Source organism: Nipponia nippon, unplaced genomic scaffold (assembly GCF_047370975.1).
Source record: "Nipponia nippon isolate SJK-2023a ecotype South Korea unplaced genomic scaffold, ASM4737097v1 scaffold_5, whole genome shotgun sequence".
NCBI classification, from domain to species: domain Eukaryota; kingdom Metazoa; phylum Chordata; class Aves; order Pelecaniformes; family Threskiornithidae; genus Nipponia; species Nipponia nippon.
In genome coordinates, this window is record NW_028262369.1 from 41,412,096 (window position 1) to 41,436,104 (window position 24,009).

The 24,009-nt window shown below is 38.6% G+C and overlaps 2 protein-coding genes across 3 annotated transcripts in view; one reads left to right on the forward strand and one right to left on the reverse strand.

The window, feature by feature from the left end:
* Window positions 1-24,009, forward strand: part of SNX7 (sorting nexin 7) — a 30,854-nt gene that overhangs the window by 3,291 nt on the left and 3,554 nt on the right. Inside the window, exons 2-9 of one of the 2 annotated variants that reach the window (XM_087730604.1) lie at window positions 2,943-3,125; window positions 5,001-5,111; window positions 5,530-5,694; window positions 6,661-6,862; window positions 8,748-8,947; window positions 12,408-12,494; window positions 18,510-18,662; window positions 18,966-19,949. In XM_087730604.1, the coding sequence (XP_087586730.1) occupies window positions 2,943-3,125; window positions 5,001-5,111; window positions 5,530-5,694; window positions 6,661-6,862; window positions 8,748-8,947; window positions 12,408-12,494; window positions 18,510-18,662; window positions 18,966-18,986 (1,122 nt within the window). In that variant the 3' untranslated portion in view covers window positions 18,987-19,949. Of the gene's footprint in view, window positions 1-2,942; window positions 3,126-5,000; window positions 5,112-5,529; window positions 5,695-6,660; window positions 6,863-8,747; window positions 8,948-12,407; window positions 12,495-18,509; window positions 18,663-18,965; window positions 19,950-24,009 lie in introns of those variants that run through there. The other variant, XM_087730603.1, reaches the window with a different exon arrangement.
* Window positions 18,669-24,009, reverse strand: part of PLPPR5 (phospholipid phosphatase related 5) — a 252,420-nt gene continuing 247,079 nt past the window's right edge. Inside the window, exons 15-17 of the mRNA XM_087730605.1 lie at window positions 21,815-21,891; window position 21,362; window positions 18,669-19,031 (exon numbers count right to left, since the gene is read on the reverse strand). Coding sequence (XP_087586731.1) covers window positions 18,948-19,031; window position 21,362; window positions 21,815-21,891 — 162 coding nt within the window. The 3' untranslated portion in view covers window positions 18,669-18,947. The remainder of the gene's footprint in view (window positions 19,032-21,361; window positions 21,363-21,814; window positions 21,892-24,009) is intronic.

The following is a 24,009-nucleotide window of genomic DNA, read 5'->3' on the forward strand; positions in this document are numbered from 1 at the left end:
TCCTCGCTGGGAGGGAGGGACGGAAGGAGGGAGGGATGAGGCATGGAGGCAACCCTGAGTCAAAGATCTGCGCTCTGGGGAGCAGTGGTGTTTAGGCAAACCTCCGGGCTTGATGTTTTCTACAGAGAGCTGCAGGCTCAGCTGTGTGCTCAGCCTACTTTGAGGCTGTTCCTGCTGTATGAGTGTTTTCCTTCCCTTATTTATTTTGGAGTCTTACTGACCCATTGCAGCCAAATGTGAGAGTGAGACAGGGTAACTGCAAGTATTAGAGGAAGGAGACCCAGAACAAGGCCCTCGTGCTGCCAGGAGCTCGTTGATTTTCTACCTGTTTGGTCTCCTGGCCAGTAAACCAGAATGCATGAACCTATTTGCCGATCGGCATGCACGGCTCTGCCGACTGCTGTCAGTAGTGCAAGGGCTTGGAAGGGAGAAGGGGCACTGCAGGTAGGTGGGCCTGGGGTAGGCGTGGGGAGGCACATCGTTATCTGGGACAGGACCTTGATTTGCTCTGCTTGGATGAAGAGGAAAAATGTTTGGTTTTTTTTTTTTAGAAAAAAATTATACAACCCAAGAGCTAGAAGAATTGTCTGGTTTTGCTGTGCCACGAAACTCCTTCTGCCCTCAGCTGTATGCACACCAAAACATAGTTCCAACCACAAAATTACGGCTGTATAGAAAATAGAAAATTATCATCTTTTTTTACCATGTTTCTGTGATGACATCAGACTTACATCACATAAACTTCAAGAACTGCTGGAAGTAAACCTGAAGTATCATGAGGATAAAGAAAGAGAAACAGATGCTTGTTTAAAACTCGCATGCATTCATTCATGTGCAGATGAACATTAGAGCTGTATTACCACAGAACTGAAGACCTGCTTATTCTATGGATTTTTATTGCCCATGTTTTGTTTCACAAACCACATATTCATAAGCCCTTCCATATAAAAATATACTTCCAGAAACCTGCCGGTATAGAGCAATTTTTAGTAGCAGACTAGAAGGAGGAACGAAACATTAAGGTATTAATGACCCATGGAAAATGAGAAAATACGAAACACATTTGCCTTGATCCAATTTAGGCCTTGCAGAGTCATTATTCCTCAAGTTATCTGGCCGTTCAAGTCCCTTACGTGCTCACATGCATTTTTCTTTCCCTGGAAATTTCCCGTTGTCTCAGCACTTTGAATCACATGGGCTGCTCTGAACTAGCGGGCCTCGTTCTTCATGTAGAGCGTGGCCAGCTAGCGCTAGCGGGCAGTGACACCAGCTTCTCTATTAATCCCCCACCACTCAGGATAGTGCTGGCTGGATACCAATATAGAAATCATGTGCAGGAACACACTGAGTAAAAATAAAATGACTTAGAGGTGTACAAGTAAGCGGCTGTGTAATATTTAAAGCATTGCCTTTAGTCTTCCGTCCTGCTTTCGTCTCCCTGTTCAAAGAACTGGACCTAAATGATGGGAGGAGAATTGGTACCTCAGTGCTTTCTGTGCATAATTCTTAATATAAATTTCTACTCTGTATTTGTGGGAGTACGTTGATAAATCCAAAGGAGAGGGATGGCAGTAGGCAATGAGGTTTAAGGCAGGAAAAGAACAAGAGAGGAGAACGTATCCCAGAGAAAGTTTTGATCCAGTTAAATTCAAAGGGAAAAAAGCAGCTCTCGCCAAGCTCCGCAGCGCTGCGGTGCTGTGCTCTTCGCTCCCACGAGATCGGCCTGGGGATGATGCCGTGTCTCTCCTTTCTGTGGACTCCCATGTTTCTGCTCCTGCCACTGGAGCAGTTTTCCCTAGCAACATCCCTTTTCTCCTTGCTCCATAGTGAGGCACTGGAAAGGGCGCACTTTCCCACTTGGTAGTTAGTGTAGCCTAACTATACTTCTAGAAAACAGATTAATTTTAAAGTTTGTTATAAAAATACTTCATTGCATTGGATATATTAGACGAACTGTATAAAATGTTTGATATTTAAAACATAGTGATTGATTTTAATTGCCCAAATTTATTATTTTTAGTGATTTATTCATTTATTATGCTCTTTTATGGTGTTAGTGAATGTAATTTGTTTTCCTAGTCACTGTATCCTTCATGATTTTAGATTAGTAGATCTCATCCAGACTTGCATCTAAGAAAGAAAATGAGATTTTTTTGCCTGTTTCTAATTTCCACTCAGTTTCTTAGCGTTTGAGTGATCACCACTGAACGCACTGAGCAGAAGCAGCGGCCATGGGGCTGTATTCTTAGAGAGCTGTGGTGGAAGTGGTTGATGCTATCAAAAAGTGGTTTTCCACTTCAGCAAAACAGTGGTTTGGCTTTTTTTTAGAAACTAAGCAACAAATTTGTACTGCATCCTTACTTACTGTCTTTCTTTTTAAAAAGATTAAATTTAGGTCTCTCTAGAAGTTTTTCATGTCAAACTTTATTTTAAAATGTATGCAAACTGAAATATCCAATTCCAATAAAAATTCTCATTTGGATTTTGTCTTGTTTTCTTTCAAAATCATCATTTTTTATCCACCCTGTTCAGGTTATTAGAGATAATTCAAACTTCATAAGTCCTGAGTAACTGCCTTCTAACAATTTTAATAAAGCTGGTAAGTATCCTACACAATTACTGGGTGCTTGGATTCATAACTAATTTTAACATTCATAGGCAAGTTCTCTTTCTAGCTATGCATAACGTTCTTGTCAAATGGTAGCATTTTGCTCTTTCATCAATTTTAGAATAAATCTCATTCTTCTTTCTTACATCCTCACTGAAGCTGAAAAGGAGAATAGATTTGCCATGTACTATATAATTCTTTCATCTGTGCTGTGTTTTATGTTTTACCAGCCTATTTAAAAGCTTGCCATTTTAGCATCTGAGACATGTGTTTGCATGTGTGTGTTTGGATATAAAGATGCATTGATATGGATGTTCTCATGTCTAATCTGTAGGATACATCTCTGGCTGAGGTAAACTCATTCAGTCCTTCAATGCCAATATCCCCCTCATCAATGATAAACCAGTATAAATTTGAAGATGAACCAGAATTAAGAGATCTCTTCATTACAGTCGACGACCCTGAAAGCCACATTACAGCCATTGAAACGTTTATTACATACAGAGTAGTCACAAAGGTAAGCATCTACTCATGGCTACAGCGGCTTACGTTGATAACAGTAGTAGCATTTTCACTCTTCTTGCATACCATTCTCTGGGATATTACTAAATTTAAATTATACCCTGATTTTGCCATGAGTTATAGACCACTAAAACTGTATGAAGCTGTGCAGTAGATTCTGAAAAAAAAATCCGGTATAAGTCTACACACATAGGTGCTTGCAGTTTTTATGCTGAGAAAATAGCTAATAATTCTTCAACAGCCAAATCAGTTCTATATGAGAATAACATTTTCTATTGTGATCTTCAGCAGGAATATGAAACAGCAGAAAGACTGATTCGGTTCAAAGACACTATATTAGCCCAAGTATTTATGACTTTTGGATCACTTGCAGGCTACCAGTCTTTTGTCTTGCATAAATGTTACCTGCTGCAAAGTCTTTCAATTCCATTCTTTTGTACTTACAGCGTCCACTATCCCATGGACATTTGTTTCCCATTTACAGTTGCATATGGTTTCTGGGGAAACTGCCACAATTCTCCAGTGGAACAGTAATATTAAGAAACAACTAAGTGTATTTTTAGCTGTCCTGAATGCAAGTTATTTACTGGAAAGAAGGAAGAAAGTTAACCTTGTGAGACTAGCTAGCTCTTCTGGGATTACCAGCAAATATTCTGCAGGCTGCATTTTGAGAATTTCACTGTTAATTTATTTTACTTTGAGTTCTTTTTAAAAGATTCATTTAAAACCAAATTTTCAAATGGGAATTATTCATCCTTAAATAAGAGGAGATATCCATTCCTCATAAAATATTTAAAGAGTAGGAAGAGTGCTATCTTCGTTAGCTTGCTAGCAATAAGTTTAGCTTTATGCATGTTTTTGTAGACGAGAGAACATTTTTTCTTCAGGCAAGTATGGAAGAGCTGTAAGGTGGATTGCTTTTGCTTTTTTATCTCTTCTGTCCTTTCTTATCGTATTTAATTTGAAGTGCTGGTTGTCGATGATAAAGTCATAGCATTCCTCCCACATACCTTGAAAATTTTTTATTCAACCCTCAAAAATGTTTAGATTACGAAAGCGTGTTTTGAGGTTTTTAGAATTTACTTGCATCGTATTATAAATCTCTGCGCAGCAATGAGTGCTAAACAGCACGCATTACTTCGATGAAAACATGGGCTCTTTGTGGCTTGATTCTAAAAGATAGAGCAGCGATCAAATAGATCTCATGGTCTGACAATTTTGCAACACTGTAATAAGCATTTTTTCTAGGCATTAAAGGTTTGTTGGCAAGTTCTAACAAAGGGCTACAAAACTGAAATTGATGATGGAACGCGGAATCCATTAAGCAGCGCAGGAAGCGTTATTGCTATGATATGCTGAAGTTTTCATCTTTTGAATGTGGGGATTGTTGGCTAGTGTCAGCAGGTCCCAAGGACGTATGTCAGCTATTTGAGGGTTTTTTTCAGAATGTTAAAAATGGGCTTTCCTCACTCATAGATTACTAATCACTTTGAAAGAAGTGCCCTAAAAGTAATGAACATAACCGTGATTGCTAAAAGGAAAATGCCATGCTAAAATAATGATTGAAATCTTTTGGTAACATTGTGGTAGGCTAATTATTATAAGTCACTCTGTGGGCAGTTTAGTGCTTGCTTTTCTTTTTTTTTTTTACAATAGAACTTTGATTTCTTGCTAAAATGGGATGCGTTTTATCTCTTCAAGTAGTTGGTCATTGCAGTTTAAAAAACAGCAAGCAAATAACATGGGCCAAATAGAAGCGTGTATGCACTCCCTTCAAGTACTCAGTTTTCTCCGAAATCTAAAACTATTTTGTTCTTTTTTTTTCTGTTATTCTAACCTGGGTCTGTTTTTTTCTGCCTCTGGTTTTCAGACATCTCGTGGTGAATTTGACTCCAGCGAATATGAAGTTCGAAGACGATATCAGGATTTCCTTTGGCTGAAGAGCAAACTTGAAGAAGCACATCCAACACTGATTATTCCTGTTCGTTTGCTAAAACTTAAGTTATTTTTATTTGTTTATAAGATGGCTCCAGTTTTATACAGAGATGTTTGAAGTCTTTGTTCAGTTTCTGAAATCTCACAAATGTTAAACCAGCCTAGTTTCATTAGCTTTATACATATGTGGTAATGAAAAATCCCATAAAGGTATTTCTTATATTTGTAACTGTGCCATTTGCAGTAATTTATGTCCTTCTTTCTTAGTTGTACTCGTATTCGCCTGCACTGTGTGCTACAAGAACCATGTTATACCACTGTTGAATGTGATAACTTTATAACAATTTGGTTTTTGCGTGGTGGGTTCTACAAGGTATACCTATGGTTTTTAGTAAGTAGAAGAACTATTATAATACCTTTAATATTATGCAAATTATACAATATATTTTTTCTTTCTTCCTTAGCCGTTGCCTGAAAAATTCATAATGAAGGGAATGGTGGAACGATTTAGTGATGAATTCATTGAGACTCGAAGAAAAGCTTTACATAAATTTTTGAACCGTATTGCTGACCATCCAACTTTAACTTTTAATGAAGACTTCAAAATTTTTCTTACTGCACAGGCCTGGGTAAAATGACTTTATTTTTTTTACAGTTATGTGAAACCACATCTTGTCTTAGTAGAGTGTATCAGGAGTCTCCCTAGTTCAGTATTCAATAGTGTCCTCCCACAGCTTGTTACAGAAGTGTCAGAAGAAGGCAGGGGATTTATGGAATATTCATCCTCCAAGATAACCTTTTCTTCTGTTCTTTTGGTAATCATGCATGTGGCCATAAATATTGCTCTACCTTCCAAAGCAGTTTTTGTTGCTGCATTTTGGATTTTTGTGGCAAATTCACAATATTTCAACTCTGCGTGCTTTTTGGTATACACATAAGCTTCCAAGATTATATGAAAAGTAGTATTTTAAATTAATTATTGTTTTGGCATGGCACTGTCTTTTTCATCTGCGTTTTTTTAAAAGCTATACGGGTCTCATAAAAGAAAAATACAGCCTTTGAATTTCCTGTTGTATTTTTGCAAGATGAGTCCAGTGGAAAATTGGAGTTTTGTACTCAGAAAAGCCTGCTTCTGAACTTCAGCAAAGGTTATTCTAGCAACAGTTACACAAAAAATAGATGGATTACTTCTTCCAGTAGGAACATTGTTTGCTTTTCTCAGTGACTTATTTCTGCAATCATTGCCTCTGCTTTCCTGTTCAAAAGGCTAAATTGCAAACTAGCTAACTCACCCTACGGAATGAAAGGGTAAAGGTTCTCTGCCATCTTTAATCACTCTTGTGAGAGCGTGATACACGGCATGCTTGTGTTTGCCCAGAAAGCTAATAGCTAATAAATGCACGTGACCGGTACGGTTCTGACACTGGTCTAATAATTTTTAAGTAAGATTTCTACACTGAAAAGACACACAGAGCCTTATGTATGTAGTTTTGTTTAAAAAAAAAAAAAAAAAAAAGAAAAGCTTTAAAGTATGCATTATTTTCAGAGAATTTTAAAAAGTACATGGACATAAACACGGCGTGTTCTCTCTACAGGAACTCTCCTCACACAAGAAGCAGGGTCCCGGCTTGCTGAGCAGGATGGGCCAGACCGTCAGAGCTGTAGCATCCTCAGTAAGAGGAGGAGTTAAAAATCGTCCTGAAATGTTTACAGAAATGAACGATTACATGGAAACGTTTAGTCAGAAAATAAACGTACTAGACAAAATAGCTCATAGAATTTACAAGGAGGAAAGGGGTAAGTAGAAAACAAATATCAGTTTTCTTGATTTAAGAAATTAATATATTGGAAAAGTAAATTAGTTTTCATTGTGCCAGGCAAAATACTCTTTCCAGCAAGCAGGGGAAAAGGGAAATCGGTGTTCATACTGTGCTTTTCATAATGGTCCTGGCTTTGGCAGGCCTTCAAGTTAGTTTGAATACCTTGTTAATAGGAAGAGTTTTAACGTGTCATTGAACTACTGGATAAGGAACTTAGAAAGAAGAAAATGTAGCAAGCATGGCTGTCTTGTTACTTGTGCTTTTTGGAAAGCTGCATGACCTTTTGTTTTGTACTTTCAGTGGAATGTAAATAGTCACAGTTTTCTGTGCTGTCTTATACCGGCATAATGCTGTCTAAATTCCAGATCTCTTTTTTTGGTTTCATTCTGCACCTTTTTTCTGTGTTAACCAAGTAGATTTTTTTTTAATAGGTTTACTGTTGGTCATAATTTCTGTCTTGGGAAACTGCCTGTTTTCTTAAGAAGGATGACTTAATCTCAATTTTTTCCTTAAGTAACAGCAGTTTGAACACCTACTTGAACGCTAAATTACTGACTTTCTGAGGTTGACTCTAATCTCAGACTAGGCCTGTTCAGTAGAATTTCCACTGGTGAGCACTTCAGGGATTTTATTGTCTGTATAATATAATTTGAAGAGCTGCACTGTGTTCTTTAATAACTGAGCCCTTGTGCTTTATTGTGCAGTACCAGATCTCAGCGTGTCCTCACTAAATTGGGGAAAATACATGTTAGTGAAAAGACTTCCTTTTGATATCATTCACTTCAGTGGAAATAGCAGGCTGAGGTCTGTAGGTTCAAGGCATCAGTGCCAAAATATTTCTTGGAAAACCTTATGAATTTTGACATGCTCCCAAATGCTGTGGGTTTTATCTTCTTTCTAGATTTGCCAAATAGCACTTAGCAGAACAGTTGTGTGCAGGGCCGCACTGTCGTGGATATGAACTGTTGATAGCTGTGATTCAGAGAACATTCCTGCTTGCAGTAGCTTAACATGAGATTCTTAATTATCTCTTCCACGGGGTTTTTTTTTGTCCAATTAATCTCAAAGTAAACATTACACTTTTCATGGCACACATCTGCTTTGCATCTTTTCTTGGACATTTCTTCATTATAAATTCAGTTGTGATGAAATTGTGTTTTCAATACATGACCCATGTGTTCACAGTACCCTCCTGTGAACATGCAGCTTCCAGGTCATAGCCAGCCTTGCCCAAGTTTAGCCCTGCCAAATGGCACAGTGAATTCTGGACCTTTCTCTCTCTGCTTACAGATTATCATTTGGCCTAGAGACATCAGAGAAATAATTCGTAGGATATCCGTGTATTTAGATTAATAAAAGCTACTAACGGAGGTCACACCTGCAGAACTGGAGTGAACTTCAGCGTGTCTTCTGCAGGTTTTGGGACACACCAAGGCTACTGGTTTTAATAGTGGGATTCGGAGCATTACTGTAGCAGAAGAATTCAGGGCAGTAGAAGCAAGTCACACCAACTGCTGCCGGGGGCTGCTATGGCTCCCGTTCCTCTGTGTGAAGACAACGTGAAGTAATTCAGATCATGGGGTGAACTGAATACAACCCATCAGGTCTCAGAGTGCACCTGTCCTTTTAAAATGACTGGGGCATTTTTGCTGATAGGTTTCTGGGAACTGCTTAATTACAATACATTAATTGATTAGTTTTTTCGTAAACAATGAACTGCAGTTTACTTATCTTGGTCATTTGAGCAAATTTAAACATTAGCCTCAGTCTCTTTGTTGACAGTAAAGATGAGGTTGCAATTAGTATCACTTACACATCGATTAATGAACAAAGGACTAATATGTGTGTATGTTCCTGTTAAGAGTATTTTAATGAAATGAAGGAATACGGCCCCATCCACACACTCTGGTCAGCATCGGAAGAAGATATAGCCGACTCCCTAAAAGGTGTTGCCAGCTGCATTGACAAGTGCTGCAAGGCTACGGAGAAGCGAATGGCAGGGCTGTCGGAAAACCTGCTGCCGATTTTACACGAATACGTTCTCTACAGTGAAATTCTGATGGTAAGGTTTCCTTAAGGATTGCTTATGGCTGTATATAAAGTTTGGCTTAGTCCCGTGACAAACACAAGAAGAAAGTTTGCAACTGGTGAAAATGGTTTTGCAGTCCCTCTATTTACTGTTGTTGCTAAACGTGGGCAGCATAGGATTGCTGTCCGTTAGCAGGGAATCCGGTTGTTCCTGTTCCCCTTGTTAATCAGGCAAGAGGCACCCCTTCCAGGTGAGAAGAGCTTGATAGTTTTGCATGGGAGGCAGCCCTTGGTAGCTGGGCTAAAGAGCGTCTGGTTTTGCCATCTTCAGAGAGCTCTGCATTGTAGGAGAGAGGCGGGAACACAGAAAGGTTTGGGGAACAGCAGCTGAGAAAGACCTCCTCTGACACTGCTGAAATATGAACTCATCGAGTAACAGATTGTGTGGGGGAAAAGGAGTGGAGAGGTTTTTCCCTTTCTAGGAGATGTTCCTAAACTGTTTTCTTTTTCCAGAACAGCAGGGAACTTCCAGTCCCTGTGCCATTATATAAGCACGTGTTAGTCTTTGCCATAAGGTGATGCTATCAGTTCCCTTTGTGTACGTGTTTTTCTTACGCTTGGAGAGAACGTAAAAAAATCAGACTTCAGAATTGATAAACTCAGTGCTGATGGATAATCAACATGATTAAGTAACTGAATTCAGCATGCCATAATTCCCGCTCTGCTGCCTCCAGAAAGCAGAAAATGTGTACAACCCCCTCTTTGTCTAGTTTTTGAGCAATGCAAGCTGCAGTATCCGTTCTTGCCTCTCTGCTGGGAACCCAGCCCCTGCTGCGGTGGTTTCTGAGTAGGGGCGGAGAGTGTGTTGCAGGCCATGGGTAGAGCAAGACCCAAGTTAACTCAGCCATTGCTGGCACTGTGCAGAGCACTGCCAGTTTCTCAGTAAGGCTTAGCTACTGAGAGGTTAAGAATTACTGCTGCAATGACTGCTGTCTTTGAAACCAGCTTCACCGAAAGAAGGGCCATACAAAATGTCCTGTATCTCGCAGGCCTCCTTATTTACATGTACGTGCAGGTAGATGGAGGTAGGTACTGCTTTGCTTAAAGGTCTGAAGAGATTACTGTCCTTGCAACTGCAGGTCTTCTTCCTCTGCCCCACTTCCAGATTTATTTTTCCGAATTTCTAAGTCTGTTACCCGTGAGCCATCCCAGCCTTCATGCTATTGAAGAGATGCTGCCTGCCCATTGCCTTCCAGTCTGCAGCCTGGCTCACCCTTTCTCAGGCGTTCTCTTTTGTCCAGGGCACAGAGAGGTTTTTGTGGACAAACCCCAGAGTGACTACCTGGCTCTTCGTGCACACGTTACAAGTAGCTGTTGCTCATTGCTTTTTTTTCTGCTTGCAGTGTTCTTGATGCAACACTTGCAATGCAGCATTAGGCTGCCTTGAGGTCCTGTCCGGAGGAAAATCTCCAGTAGCTTGTTCCTGTTCTACAACTGTTCTTTTCCTTTCATTTGCCATGGATTTTTATTTTTCCTACTGTTTACTTCCCTCTCACAGCTTGGACAGGGAACTACTAGTTGATAAAAATGCAATAGGGGAAGTCACACACTCGTAAAACCTGCTTTCAGAGGCGTGTTTAACCCCTCATCACAGGGACCTTTGTGCGGTGCTGCCAAGATCATGCGCAAATGTGCAGAAGGTGCGGTCAATGCAATACAATCCTTGTATTTTCCAGTCTTGGGAGTTCAGCCTTAAACTGGGGAAGAGATGATTTCATAGCTAAAATATGTACATTTGGACTGGCTCCTTCCTGACTCACAGACCAAATCTGGGGAGTGCAGAGTACTGCTGTGCCTCAGGGTACGAATTGCAGCAATAAATTGGTTATGGGTCCACATACAATTATTGGAGGGTTTCGTGGCCGGGTACCATTAAATATTACACCAAAAAATTGTAAAAGTATAATAATATGTTTTAAAAACATAGTCCCTCTGTTTGCCATTAGAAGTCAGCACTTGTCTGTATTTGTAGCACGTTAATATTAAAATAATTGGGTTTATTTTGTAATTTAAGGAGTATTTGTGATAAATTTGACAAACAGTCATTAAAGCAGTTTTAAAAGAGGCAAAAGAAATAGTAAAAAAAAGAAAGCATTTGTAATATGAAGGAAAGCTGTTCCAGACATATTTGTTTTGCTTCTATGCTTACAGCTAAACATTTTCTGTATTTATCTAACCAAAAGATACTCTGAGCTACTGAAACGCAGATTTATGAGCATTAGTATGTATTGCTAATCTGTTACTCAGAATTGCCCAAAGTCAGGTTTACTAAATTTTTCTAGTGAGTACCTGTTCAAAAAGAAACATTGAAACATTGTTTGAAAATTAACCTCCTAAATTATTCTATTGTGTTTGTTAAAGTGACAAGATTTCAAAGAGAACTCAGTCAAATAAGACAGCTAGAGAAGGTAGAGCTGCTTGTGCCCTGTGCTGTTTCAACATGCCTTATGCTAGAGGTGAATACTGAAAATCTCTTTAGTATATGCAGAAGAAGCAATAAAACCAGTTGTGGCAAGGTAATGTAAAAGAAGTTTTGAGATTTGTCGTTATATATGTCCTGCTTCTGATTCTTTTTTTTTAAAGGACTAAAGCCTTGCAATGTTTCTGCAAGATAAGCACACCTGAGTGTGCTTTTACAGATGAGGAAACTAAGGCAAAGAGAAATTCGTAAGGCTTCCTCAAGGTCACAGAGCAAATGAGCATCGGAAATGGAAATTTAATCTGTAATATCGTTCCTGTTTTGTAGTTTAACAAGTAATGTTCCTTCCCCTTTCTAATTATTTTTTGACATTATGCTAAAAATCCAATACCTGATAAGACAGTTTTAAAGGAGGAAATAATTACACATGCTGAAAATAAGCACATATATCCATGTTAGAACACTTATCATTTTTATGATCATTTTATCTGATTTTACTGAACCACGTTTGGCACTTACAAAATAATACTGAAGGTTAAAGTCGCAATTTCAGTAATGCTGGGTATACCATTTTTAGTCATTTATTCTACTTTATATTGTACCTTTTACTCAAAGAAGATACTTTTGTTCATGAGATTTGGCAGACTCATGCTGCTGTTTTAAAATATGAATATATAGTTAAGTTGAGCTGATACTAAGTAAACTGCTCTTGCAGTTTTTCTCATACAACTTGCAATGATAATGTCTATGGCAGATTCTTGCAGTACTGATTTTGGATTTACTAAGATTCTTGAAAAACACGTAAGATAAAATACAGGTATTGAAAAATAAGTCTTCATTACATGATTTTAAGATTTTTTTTGAGGAAAGTACATGTATCAAGTCAAAATTATTAAATGGCATCATTCTGTGATCTTGCTTAATTTATTAAATGGCCAAGTTGTTTGATGGTTTTCTGAATAGATGGCTAAAATTTGGTGCGGTTTACTTCTTATTTTTTGTCTTCTATATTAAGGGTGTTTTCAAAAGGAGAGACCAAATTCAAGGCGAGCTTGACGCCAAAGTTGATGCTTTAGCCCATAAAAAGACAGAAAAGGATCTGGTGAGTATGTACAGAAACTTAAAATCTTCTAGGCCTTATTCTAACAGCAAAAGATGATCCCCTGAAGAAAGCGTGTCCTCTGAAGCCATGCTTTGTAACTGGATGGTCTCTCTATTATTCTCATACTTATTCTGAAAAGATTTGGTCTTCGTAGCTATGCACGCCAGGCAAAGGCAATTGTGAGAAAGATGCAAAACTTCAGTAGATAGGCTGCTGGAGCAAAGGACTGGTAATAGTGGGCGACCACTGTGTTTTGTCAACACAGACTGTACCGCAGCTTATTTTTAGCGTTTCTGTTTACTTCCACACTGGGAGTTAAAAGAAAGGAAGACTCGCTGCATTGCTTTTGTAGCTGCTGCTCCATTGATGTCGGAGAGGGAGAGGAGGTGGTTAGAATGAGCAAAGCTGTTCATTAAACTTTTTTAAAATAAAAAGTTCTGGATTCTGTTCTTCCAGGTTTCTGTCTTATCTGGTTGGGCCCAGGGATTTTTTTTTACTTCCAGTATGACACCTTCGTTCATTCTAGTGAAGTCAGACCGTAAATGGTAGCCTGTGGGGTAGGCATCCCCAAACCCATCAGCGAGGCTCGGCGGGCCGATTACAACGAACTTCTGAGCTGGGCATTGGCATTTTTTAAATTTTTTATTAACTCTCCAGCCGAAATAATGTCCTTTTAGCACAGTGTTAACGCAAAGTGTTATACAGTGTAAATACTATATAAAAATGACTAAATAATAATCACTGTAACTTTTTAGTACATCGAAGGAGAAAGTCCTTGACATTTCAGATACTTTTTATTAGGGTTGTCGTAATTAGCTTTCATGTAAAGATGAGCTGTTTAGATAGTTTTTGGCACTTGAAATGCGTATTTTTATTTGATTTCTTGTCACTGAGCTGAATACATAAGAATATATTATCACTGGCTGATATCTACGATGGTTATGGTGTATTTTGTAACAGTTTGCCTCTGTGTACTGCAGTGGAACAGTAAGTAAATACCTCCGGTTTTGTTTTTTCCTGAAGTAGAAATTCTGTTTATTTATATTGTCCTCTCATTTCGCTGCCTTTGCGTTCTCTAACCTGTTTTTGTTGCTCTGCTTCCTCTGCCACTTCTCCTGTCCTTTGTCCTTAGTTTACGTATAAAGTTTGAAGCTGTTATAAAATGCGCAGAGGATGGTAAGTTGGAGAAGCCCCCTAGGCTGGGAGTTGGGGTAGCAATGGCAGGTCCTTGTCCTCTGCTGGCTGCAGGCCGCCGTATTCCCGTGCCGCCTTGTGAGGGCACTGGCAGACCCGCTGCAGGCTCCTCCTGCAGCCTGCCTGTGTCAGCACCCAGCACCCCGCGCCATGGGTGCCCCCTGTGCCGGCAGCACGCATGAGTTGCATTGCATGTAAAAGCACAGTATATATTAAGAATGATCCTTATGGGTCCCTTCCAACTTCAGATGTCCTATGATTCTGTGGTTCTAAGAATTTCTTTTGGCAGAAAGGAGTGTTATACGTCATTGTGTAAGTTATTTGTATGCAGCTAGTTGTATCAACTTTTCAATGTTGCGTCCCTCTTAATCAGTACTTCCTATTTGCATGGTTTGTTGGCAGCCTGCTAAAAACAGTTGCATTTGCACAGAGCGATTCAGCGATGAATTGCAATTTCATACAGCTTGTTTAGCAGCTAGTCTTACTGCTGTCCACCGTAGGGAAGGGAACATTGCCTGGCAGGACGCGGTCTTTTCAGAACGTATTTCTGTTATAATCTGATGGAGTCCTCAGACAAGGTGCATGCACTTTCTTTTCCTGAACTGTTACAGAAAAAAAAGCATATTTTTCCCTTTAGCACAGTGTTGATCATACCATGTTGATTTGATATTGACAATGGTTTACTCCATAGAGAGATGTTTGTACTTGCTTCCAGTAAAATTTTGAGATCAGTTTGCACAACTTCATCTTTTTTCACTGTTTCTGTGTTTCCAAACTGTGTTTACAGTTTTGGTAAAAGCCTTTGGACGGTGTGATTCCCGAGGTGTTCAGATCTTTGCTTTATCTTTCCAACCCCTCTAGTTCTTACTCATTTCAAAAAATCCTGTTTCTGAGAGCCTGATTCTCCTTGCAGTCTCACAAGAGCACTAAAACAGATGTCTGTTAGTCTAATCTGATCATAAAATCCTGTGTTCTCTAATTGAGTGGCAGCTGTATCCTGAAGACTTTTTCTTAATTAGAAGTTGAAGGCCTTTTCTGTTAATGATAGTTTGGCCACAGAGAATGGTGTACTGCTATTTTTAACCATTCAAGTAACTTTTAACTGTTTTCCTAATCAGTTTTTTACTATGGTTTAATTTTTATTATGTGTTGAAATATATTGCTGATTTTTCTAACCAGACTCGTTTCCGAATAAAAGGTGGTCATAACACAGGTACTGTTGTTGGAATTGGTGTCAAACACTGAGTTTGGCTGTATTTGCACATTTCTGTTCCTAAGCAGAACTCCTGTAGCTTCTGATGATCTCACAGATGTCAGATCGAACTTGTCAGTGCAATCTAGTAGCCAGAAATTCTGCTGACAATGAGTGGCATGAACTCTAATCTCATTTGAAGTACATTTCCACCATAGATAAGGAATCTCAGACTGTCATTAGAGCTGATAAAAGGCTGTGAGATCTTTACCATTGGTCACGGCAAACATTAAATGATTTAACAAACACGAGGTTATACAGCAGGAGAATACAAAACGTCCCCAAGGTCAGTGCAGCTGAAATAGGCTGGAATCGCAAATTAAACCTTACGAGATGTCAGGCTCCTTGGCTGGGAAAAAACGTTTTCTTGCTGTGCTTCTGCCACCAGGCTTTTAGAAGGCTGCTTGTGGTGCTGCTAAAAAGCCAAAACCTTGTCTCCCACTCCAAAATTTAGTCCATGAAGAAGGCAGTTGTTCAGGCTATGGAAGGTTTGAAGACTGTGACTTTGTATGCAGGCTCTGACAGAGACATTTAGGAGGCCTTTGGTGTCCTCCTGATTATTTAGACCTTTCTTACCTCCAGAGCTCTGGCTGTAAAGATGTTGGAGTTTTGGCTCCATCACTCCCATGCTCCATTCTGAAGGCATACACAGCAATGCTAGTGCAACCCTCTGTGGTTTGTGAGTTTTTAAGTCTTGGTACTGCCACTAGTGCCAATACTAATTCTGACAAAAGGTTGGTATAATGTGCTCTGACAGAACCAGATAAGCATTAAATGCTAACTTAAGGATTCTAGTGTTCAGGCTTGAAACTAAGTACTAAAGAGATGAAATGCTGAAGCTATCACATTCTGAATATATCTTATATATCTTTTTATCTTTTAACTCTAGGCTAAAAAGGGTTAGTATCACCAAGCTGTAGGATTAATTCATGTAGCAGATAGATAGAAATTCATGCTATTTTGCATACTGAGCTAGTGTAAAATGCTGTGTCACTTACCAGGTAATTTGGCTGTTGGGCCAAGTCTCTTTGGCTGCAGGTCGCACTGTTCACGTCTGGCTCTGCCCTAGCAGTGTCTGGCTCCCACCTTCCTGTCCCGTGGTCCGATGGCTGATTAGCACTGTGCTGTCCTTCTCTGGGGATCACTGATGTGAGATTTCATTTATCACACTAGCTGCCTCAGTGAGATCAATGTAAGAAAATGGATTCAGAATCATATTTAATTTGCAGGATAAATTGTAACAATTTACACCTTGTAAATGAGGAGCACACTAGGTAGATGTTTTTGTTGAGACCAAGCCATTCTTCTTTGATTTCTGCTATCATGGCAGCTGAAGAGGGTGGCATTTATGTTTCTTTCAGTTTTGAAAAAGTAGATCTTAACCCTCTCTACTTGAGATGAAGAAGTGTGGTATAATGCTGGTTTTAGACCTCAAGTCCAACTCTTGCCTTGATACAACACAGTTTCTTTTGGGCTTTAGAGAGTGATGTTTAAAATGCATATCCAGGCAGGGATGTAGAACAGAGTCTGCCTGTCCACATCACATTGTGACTACACCGTGGAAGCAATTCGTAGTTCCTAGAAAAGGCAAGACAAAAATAGTGTCTTAAAGATATGAAGAATGAGATAAGGGGAAGCTGCTGCAGCCAGCACTTTTAAGTCGGAAAAGTTCTTTACGTGTGTAGCCTAGCTTATTGCCATATAGGGACTTCTTTCTTGCAAAAGCAGAAAATGGATTTGACTGCCTTTCCTACTCTAAATCATCTAGAAAATATTCACAGTTTTCAGTATTCTGCGTGCACTCATTTTTGGTATTTGAAGGTAAGGCAATTAACTTGGGACATGCCCAAGATACCGAATCCAGCTGCCTGTAATTCCTTTAAAGGTAATTTCCCCACATTTAAACTTTGCATTAACCTTTTCATATTGAATACAGTGTTGGTAGTTGAAATTTACCCTTGTCCATAGTTTGATTACTGGTCTGGCTAGATAATTGAACGTGGGCTTTTTAGTAAGGTAGAAATAATATTTTGCATTTTGTTCTTGATTAATAACCAGTATTTCATTAATCTAGAAGTGTGGTAAGGAAAATCAGTGTAGAAATCAAATTAACTAAAAATGTTTATTCATCTGTGTATCATGGAATGTGGAGAAAATCCATTCAGATGAAATTTTCTGTTTTACTAGCTAAGAAGGTTTTGGCTACTTTAAGAGCTGAAGTATTCTAGTATGTCAAAGTGAACTGGGATCTGTGGTTTGTGAATTAAGCATTGGGCTCAGTTTCTGTGATCATTTCAGGCAGTGCCGCTTAGTTTGTTTCTGATGGTGGCAGCACTGCCGGCTGTTGCACTGGAACACTGTCCTCCCTGCATGGTTCAAGCTGGAAAGCCAAGACTTCCCACATCCCGCTCTGAACTTTGACATTTCTGCATTCTGCCAATAGCCTAAGCATTCCTTGGAAATCCTGGAAGTTAATCCTGGAATCCTGATGTTCATACCAATGAAAGCACCAGCTCTGCAGAGAGCAGGAGGAGCTATCCAACCTTACAGGGGTGTTGTATGAGGAAAACCCCATCTTTGCCTCACAGCAGAATGCAAGGAAGAAGAGGAAGGTGTATGGGACCTGAGTTGCAACGGAAACCATACAAGGAGATTAACTTTTCCTGCTTGATGTTCCCTACTGGTGGTGTTTCTGCCTGAGCTCCCTCCTGCTGCAGACAGTCGCTGTGCAGACCCAGCAGATGAATTTGCACTGTAGCTGCAGAAGATGTACCTCGTTCTGTGACTGGGTGCCAGCCAGGACTGACACAGCTGATTAGTAAATGACAATAGGTAACAAAATTATTGAGAGGCTAGAAGACTCATTAAAGAGAGGGCCTCTGTCCACTTACTCATTCCCATTAACTTGAAAGTCACGTTGTGCATCTGCACTAATTAGAAGAAAATAATGTCTGTAGAGTAGCCCTCAAGGTTTTTGATCCTGGATCGCTGTGAAAGAGTTTCTTCTCTGCAGAAGTCCTTTTCTGCTTCTGTATTTCTCTCTCCCACACATGGTCACACAGAAGTTAGTTCCACAAGAAAAAACTGCGAGGTGACAGGCAAGAAATCAGAAAGTTTGTGGTTTTGATTTCTGCTGTCTTCTCCCCATTCTGGTTTCTCCTGAGGTTATCAAAGGTTCTGTCAGGGTTTTCTCAGTTTTTCTGGACAAATCTAATTTGTATAGTTGATTCTGCTTCAGTAAAGCCCTCTATATTTTCCTTTTTAGATGCATTACTGTCAAGTATTAGCAAAGAGGTGCTGGAGTCTGTAACTTCTCAGTCAGTAAAAATATCTTCAGCAACACTTTAATTCTGGGCTAGAATTTCTGTTATTAATGTTTCAGAAATTGTACCGAGTTAGTCATTAAGAATAAAATTTAAATTTATCCCTGGGGAATGATTTTCTGTGCTAAGTTAAATACCAGCCTTTGTTCTGCAGTTCTGTTTGTCTGCACTACAACCACTTGATTTCAATCACTTTTGAAATGGTGACTTTACTAATATTTTTTAATGTTTACAATTCACATCTAGTTCTCAGAAGAGATTGGGAAACTTGAAGACAAAGTCGAATGTGCCAATAATGCTCTGAAAGCGGATTGGGACAGGTGGAAGCAAAACATGCAGTGTGATATGAGATCAACGTTCACTAATGTGGCTGAGAATAATCTCCGCTATTATGAAGAGGTAAAACACTTTCTCATAGCAATGTTATTTTTTCATTGATTATTTCAGTGGAGAAGCCCATGGCTTGTGTCTGTAAAGAGGAATTTTTGCATTTTAGTTCAAACCTGTGGTAACTTCAGAATCGTTTTTTGCGGGAAGAGGGAGGCAGTTATCCTTAATTTGACACGTTTCAAACAAAAACGTATTTTATTTGTGCCAAAGTGGTTGATCCTGAGTTCATCATCGACAGAGGGCACTCTTGTTTTACTAACCACAACAATTTGGAACATGTTTTTTGGTTCAATGTCAGCTGCTATATTTCAGTTTGGAAACCTTTTGCTGTAACTGCATGAAGAAGCCCTCTGGAAAGCTCAAACTTGTGGAAATGATCTTGTACGAGGAAAAAGTTTCAATGTGATTCCATTTCAGACAGCACAGGAAGTCCTCGTTATTTCTCTACGGAATTCTCTTTTGTGAAATAATCAGATTTTACTAGGATAAAGAAGAACAATACCATTTTGAGAAGTCAATATGAAAAGCTTAGTGCACTTTTTAAAAAAATACAAATGCTGCAACTGTATACAATTAATTATCTCTTGATAGTTGAAACTTACTACTTTAGAAAGAAGGAAAAGTGGTTGAAATCAGATTTTTATTTTCAACTCAAATGCCACAGCTAATATTCTTGGTAAGAATTCCCTTTTACAAGAATATATATTAAGAAAGAGAATTTGAAAACATGTAACAAAATATGTTAAGCATTCTGTGAAGTTTCTTCATGGGGAACACACTGTTGATTGAAGTGCGCATTTTGAAAATATCCCAGATGTCTTGAATTTTTTTAAAGAATTTCTTCTTATTTTGGGAAAAGAATTGGAATACACGAACCCATCTATTAATCATAAATTAGTAATTTTCACGGATATATGTTGACATCTGTAACTTCCAATCCTGTATTTTGAACTTTTTATGGATTGCCTGTTAGCCAATGAGAGTGTCCTGATTTTACAGATCATTTTGTTAAAACATAATTGAAAAGACAGAGCTCTTGATCATCAAGTCTAATTAATTAACATACAGTCTGGGCGATGCATGGACATTGACAATCTGTTGTTACATATTAAGATCAAAATATTTTCTGAAATCAGGCAGCAAGCTTTTGGCATCCTCTCACATTTTCTTCAGTTATTGATGATCTCTGACTTCTTTATCAGCAATACGTATGTTGAAGTGATACTAAATATATTGGAATATTTTGTTAATGAATGATTAGCTAAATTAAAACACAAATATAATTCTTTGGTTCTCTTTCCTGTCTAGAAATGCTTTTTGCTGAATTAGAATTTTAATTCAGAACACCAAAGCTCGTACTGTACATGAAATTACTATCATTAAGTCACAAACTGCAGAAAATGGTTCAGCTATCTCTGTGACTGCCAGTGGTTCTTCTTAAATAGCCTTTGAAATACTGGCCAAATTGGTTTATACTGAGACATTATGCTTTGTTGGTGCTTTTCTTGAATATTGAAATCTGCGTAAAATGTTTTTGTCGTTATATCTCAGTAGATCTAGATTTTAGAAAAAAATACCTTATCTTACTGCAGCGGTTGCAATAATAGAAAACATTGTGCTGACTGTATCCTTCCTTGTTTGCAAAGGGAGGGCTTACTAATTTTTTTCTCTTTTATCAGAAAATCATTATCTTAATCCTGACACTGAAGAGAATTTGATAAAATTAATATTAGATTGGGAGTTTTGATCTAAAATATGCATGTTTATTTGAGACCTGTGGTTAATGCTGATGGTTAATTATTGGAGAAGTGATTACTGTCAGAGGCCCTTATATTACAAACTACAGGTGTGCAATGCACTCCTGAAAACAGCAGAAAAAGAAGCCCTGGCATCTGCTTTCGCTATTTAGAAGTGACACTTCAGGAAGGGAATCTCAGAAACCTGAGAATCAGAATATGATTTTTATGCTTTCAGTAGAAAACAAAATCCTACCTTGAAGATAATAGTTTGAGTCTCACTCATTAAACTCATGCACAAACACAGGGCCTGTTACAGTGTTTGTCACTTGTTCAGTCATTACTTGCATCACTAATGTTCTCTGACATGTCCAAAGTTAAATTACTCGTTCATGCTTTTGATGTACCATTTGATGCTTACTAAGCCTCTTCTTGTTGTAGTATCCTTCGTCTTATTTCTTGCCTTTTTTTCCCCAAAGCATGTTCTGTGCATGCTCCCAGGCACCATGGATGCCATGGATATGATTCAGTCGCCCAGCTCTTCTGTCCATCTCCTATGAGGAATCATCTCCTGCTTTCTAACTCAGTCACTACCTGCTTCTCCTCCTTCCCACAGCTTTCCCCCTTGCCCCAATTCAACTCCTGTTCTTGCCTCTCCACAAGCAGTGTCCCATTCCCTTCTCTACAGCAGTGTTTCACTGTGCTCCTCGTCATTCCCCAGTCTTGCTGACTTCATTTCCCAGGCACACAATCTGACCAGGAGTCGTTCCTGTTAGTGGCCTTTCTCTGAATCCCTTAAATTTCTGAGAACCACAGAGGAACGAGGGACGGGCATCTCGTGTTTCCTGGTGGCTTTTGCAGTAGAGAATCCAGTCCCTCAAGACCGTATAAAACTAAAGCATAAAACTAAAGCCAGTGTGATCAAGTACAACATAGCAGTGTGTGTGTCAAAGTACACTAGTGTTAAAGTACCCTAGAATTTCTAAAATGTTATTTCCTCTTTGTCACAATATGGGGAAAGCGTACGACCTTACATTTGTTTGGATTTTTCTTTAATTGTAGTTGCCTAAGGATTCTGTTGTCAACTTGTCAAGCATCACTTAGCTAGCATGAAAGAGTATGTCCCCCTTAAGCTGAATTAATGTTCACATTACATGAAGTGCTACTTTAAAGTGTTAGCTGTAATTCTATTTCTCCGGATTTACTAATTCAAAACAAGTAGAGGTATTTCTGTAGCATTCCAGTTTATTGACTATCTACATTTAATATAACTGAATAAGAAGTGTTCCTTTGTTTCCACAGCTGTGGAATCGCCAATCTATGCAGACCTATGAGAGTGAAGGCTTTCCTCTGATAACATACAAGCTACGTTATAATACATTTAAATATAATGTCATTTAGTAGCCAAGAATTCCCATGAGTGACCAATCATTTGGTATTCCTGTAGCCGGTCTCAAGAGTTCATAGAGTTCTCTACTTCCTTTACTTTGCTTGAGTACATGCTTAAGTTGAATACATGCTGAAGTCTCTCTGTATTCCACAAAGGCTTAAAGCCAGTAACATACTGTATTAATAATGACTGTAAGTGCATTGCTAAAATAGGGAGGATTTTCTGAAATAATATGAAAAGGTTTTAATTTTTAAAAATTCAGAACTTTACTCCTGTTTCTGAAGTAAATAGCATTGATTTGTTTGCCTTACAGGGAAAAGTTCTTGAATGAAGTATGTGTTAACACCGTACCATTTATTTTATTCCTTTTCCCCATGCCGTAGGCATGACACTATTGTCTGAAATAGCACACCTTAGTCCAGAAGAGGCGTCTGCCAACCAGTTGAAATCACAAACTGTCCACAGGGTGGAGCTTACAGCTGAGAAAGCTGATTGTTACCACGAGTATTTTCGTTAAGTTAGGTACAGATATTCTGCAGAGCCCTAAAGATGCAGCATAAAACCAAAACACAACACAAAATTAGTAGTGGTGGTGATGTTATTATTTAGCTAGCATGTCTGAAGTGTTCTGGTACAAATTAGCAAAACCAAACCAGGCAATGTTGAACTCTGGCTTCAAAGAGCAATTAAACATTTACTAAATTTTTCCTTTTGTTTTTCTGATGTATTTACTATAGTCTCTAGGCTATTTACAGTATCAAAGAAAAAGAAGCACTTCAGTTTTTCTCAGCAAAGAACTTTGTTAACCTGTTCTATTCAGAAAAAAAAACAAAACAACTGAATAAGTGGCTGGATTTTGCAGCCTGATCCGAAGACTAGTTAGACATTATAAATCCAGCAAATATACCAGAGTTTGGTTTTCCACTGCTCATGAGGCACTCTAGTAAATGCAGAAAGATTGGGTTTTTTTCATAATGTAGGATGATATTTACTTAGTTTTGGCATTGAAATAACATGTTTTTGCTTGTGCATGGATAAGCCTTTGTTTTCAAGCGTAGCCTCTAATTTTATTTTTCTCATGTCAAACTAATCCTGTTAAACCGTTGCAGCTTAATCAGATAAAAAGCTACAGTTATCTTTGCTGTAGCAAGATTCTTGTTGGTATTGACACTTCTTACTCTTTTCCAAAAATATAAACAATTTCCTGATTTTCTTATCTATTTCAAGCATAATTTAGCTTATTTCTGTGACCTACGTTACTGTACAGGCATAAATTGATCCGAAAGACTCATTAGGGCAAAACAATACTCCTTCCCCATTACAGCAACTTCCCCCTGCCTCCAAAGCCCTTATGTACCTCTCTAGCTAGTATAAGCTGTAGAAAAACAGATGAGATTTGTTGTTTGCCCTAGAGGCCTCTGTAGTGATGCATTTAACTAGTCATTTGGTTGCGTAGCAAAAAGTTAGCCGCTCATGCATGTTGATCACATCCTACCTTAGCAATGCCTGGGAATTTAGCTAACAAACTTCATGCAATTTTCAAAAGCTCCCACGTGGCTGAGCCAGTTTGTCTCTGTGCATGTCACTGCAGAGCCAGGATCCATCTTTGAACCCTCATTCACTTCAACCATGAAAATTTCTTTCAAATACTTTTAGAAAGACATTTTTTTATAGTGGGAATCACTATTTCTATGAACTCTAGTTTTTGTTTCCTTGCACCCAGAAACTATGAAAGTATTTTTTGTCTCTCTCTGAGCCACACACAAGACTTCATTTTCAGATTCTACTCCAGAAAATGCCATCATAAATGATATTTTTAAGGTATCAACCATGGAAAACAGGGAACTGGAACAGAAACACACATGGCACGGGACACACTGCTGCTGTTATCATCCCTACTACACGTTCTATTTTTGTATCTCCTTTTTAGTTAGATATGCAATTGTACTATATGAAAACCTTTTTGCTGTTTTTTATAAAAATGATGTTGCAGAATAGAAGTGTGACCTGCAGTAATAATCAGAATATTTTAGGTAAAGTAGCCTTATTTAAGCTCTTGCTATTTCGTTTTGTGTATTTAGGCTTTTTTATGTCTTCCGCTGGGCTTTTACAAGTAATTGGATTACGAATTGTGCATGCACATTTAATTTCCTAGGTTTGCTTTTTCTTTTTTTTCCCTTTCTGTCTCCTTTGTGAAGGCTGGCTGATCCTCTGTTTAGATCTCTGTTTT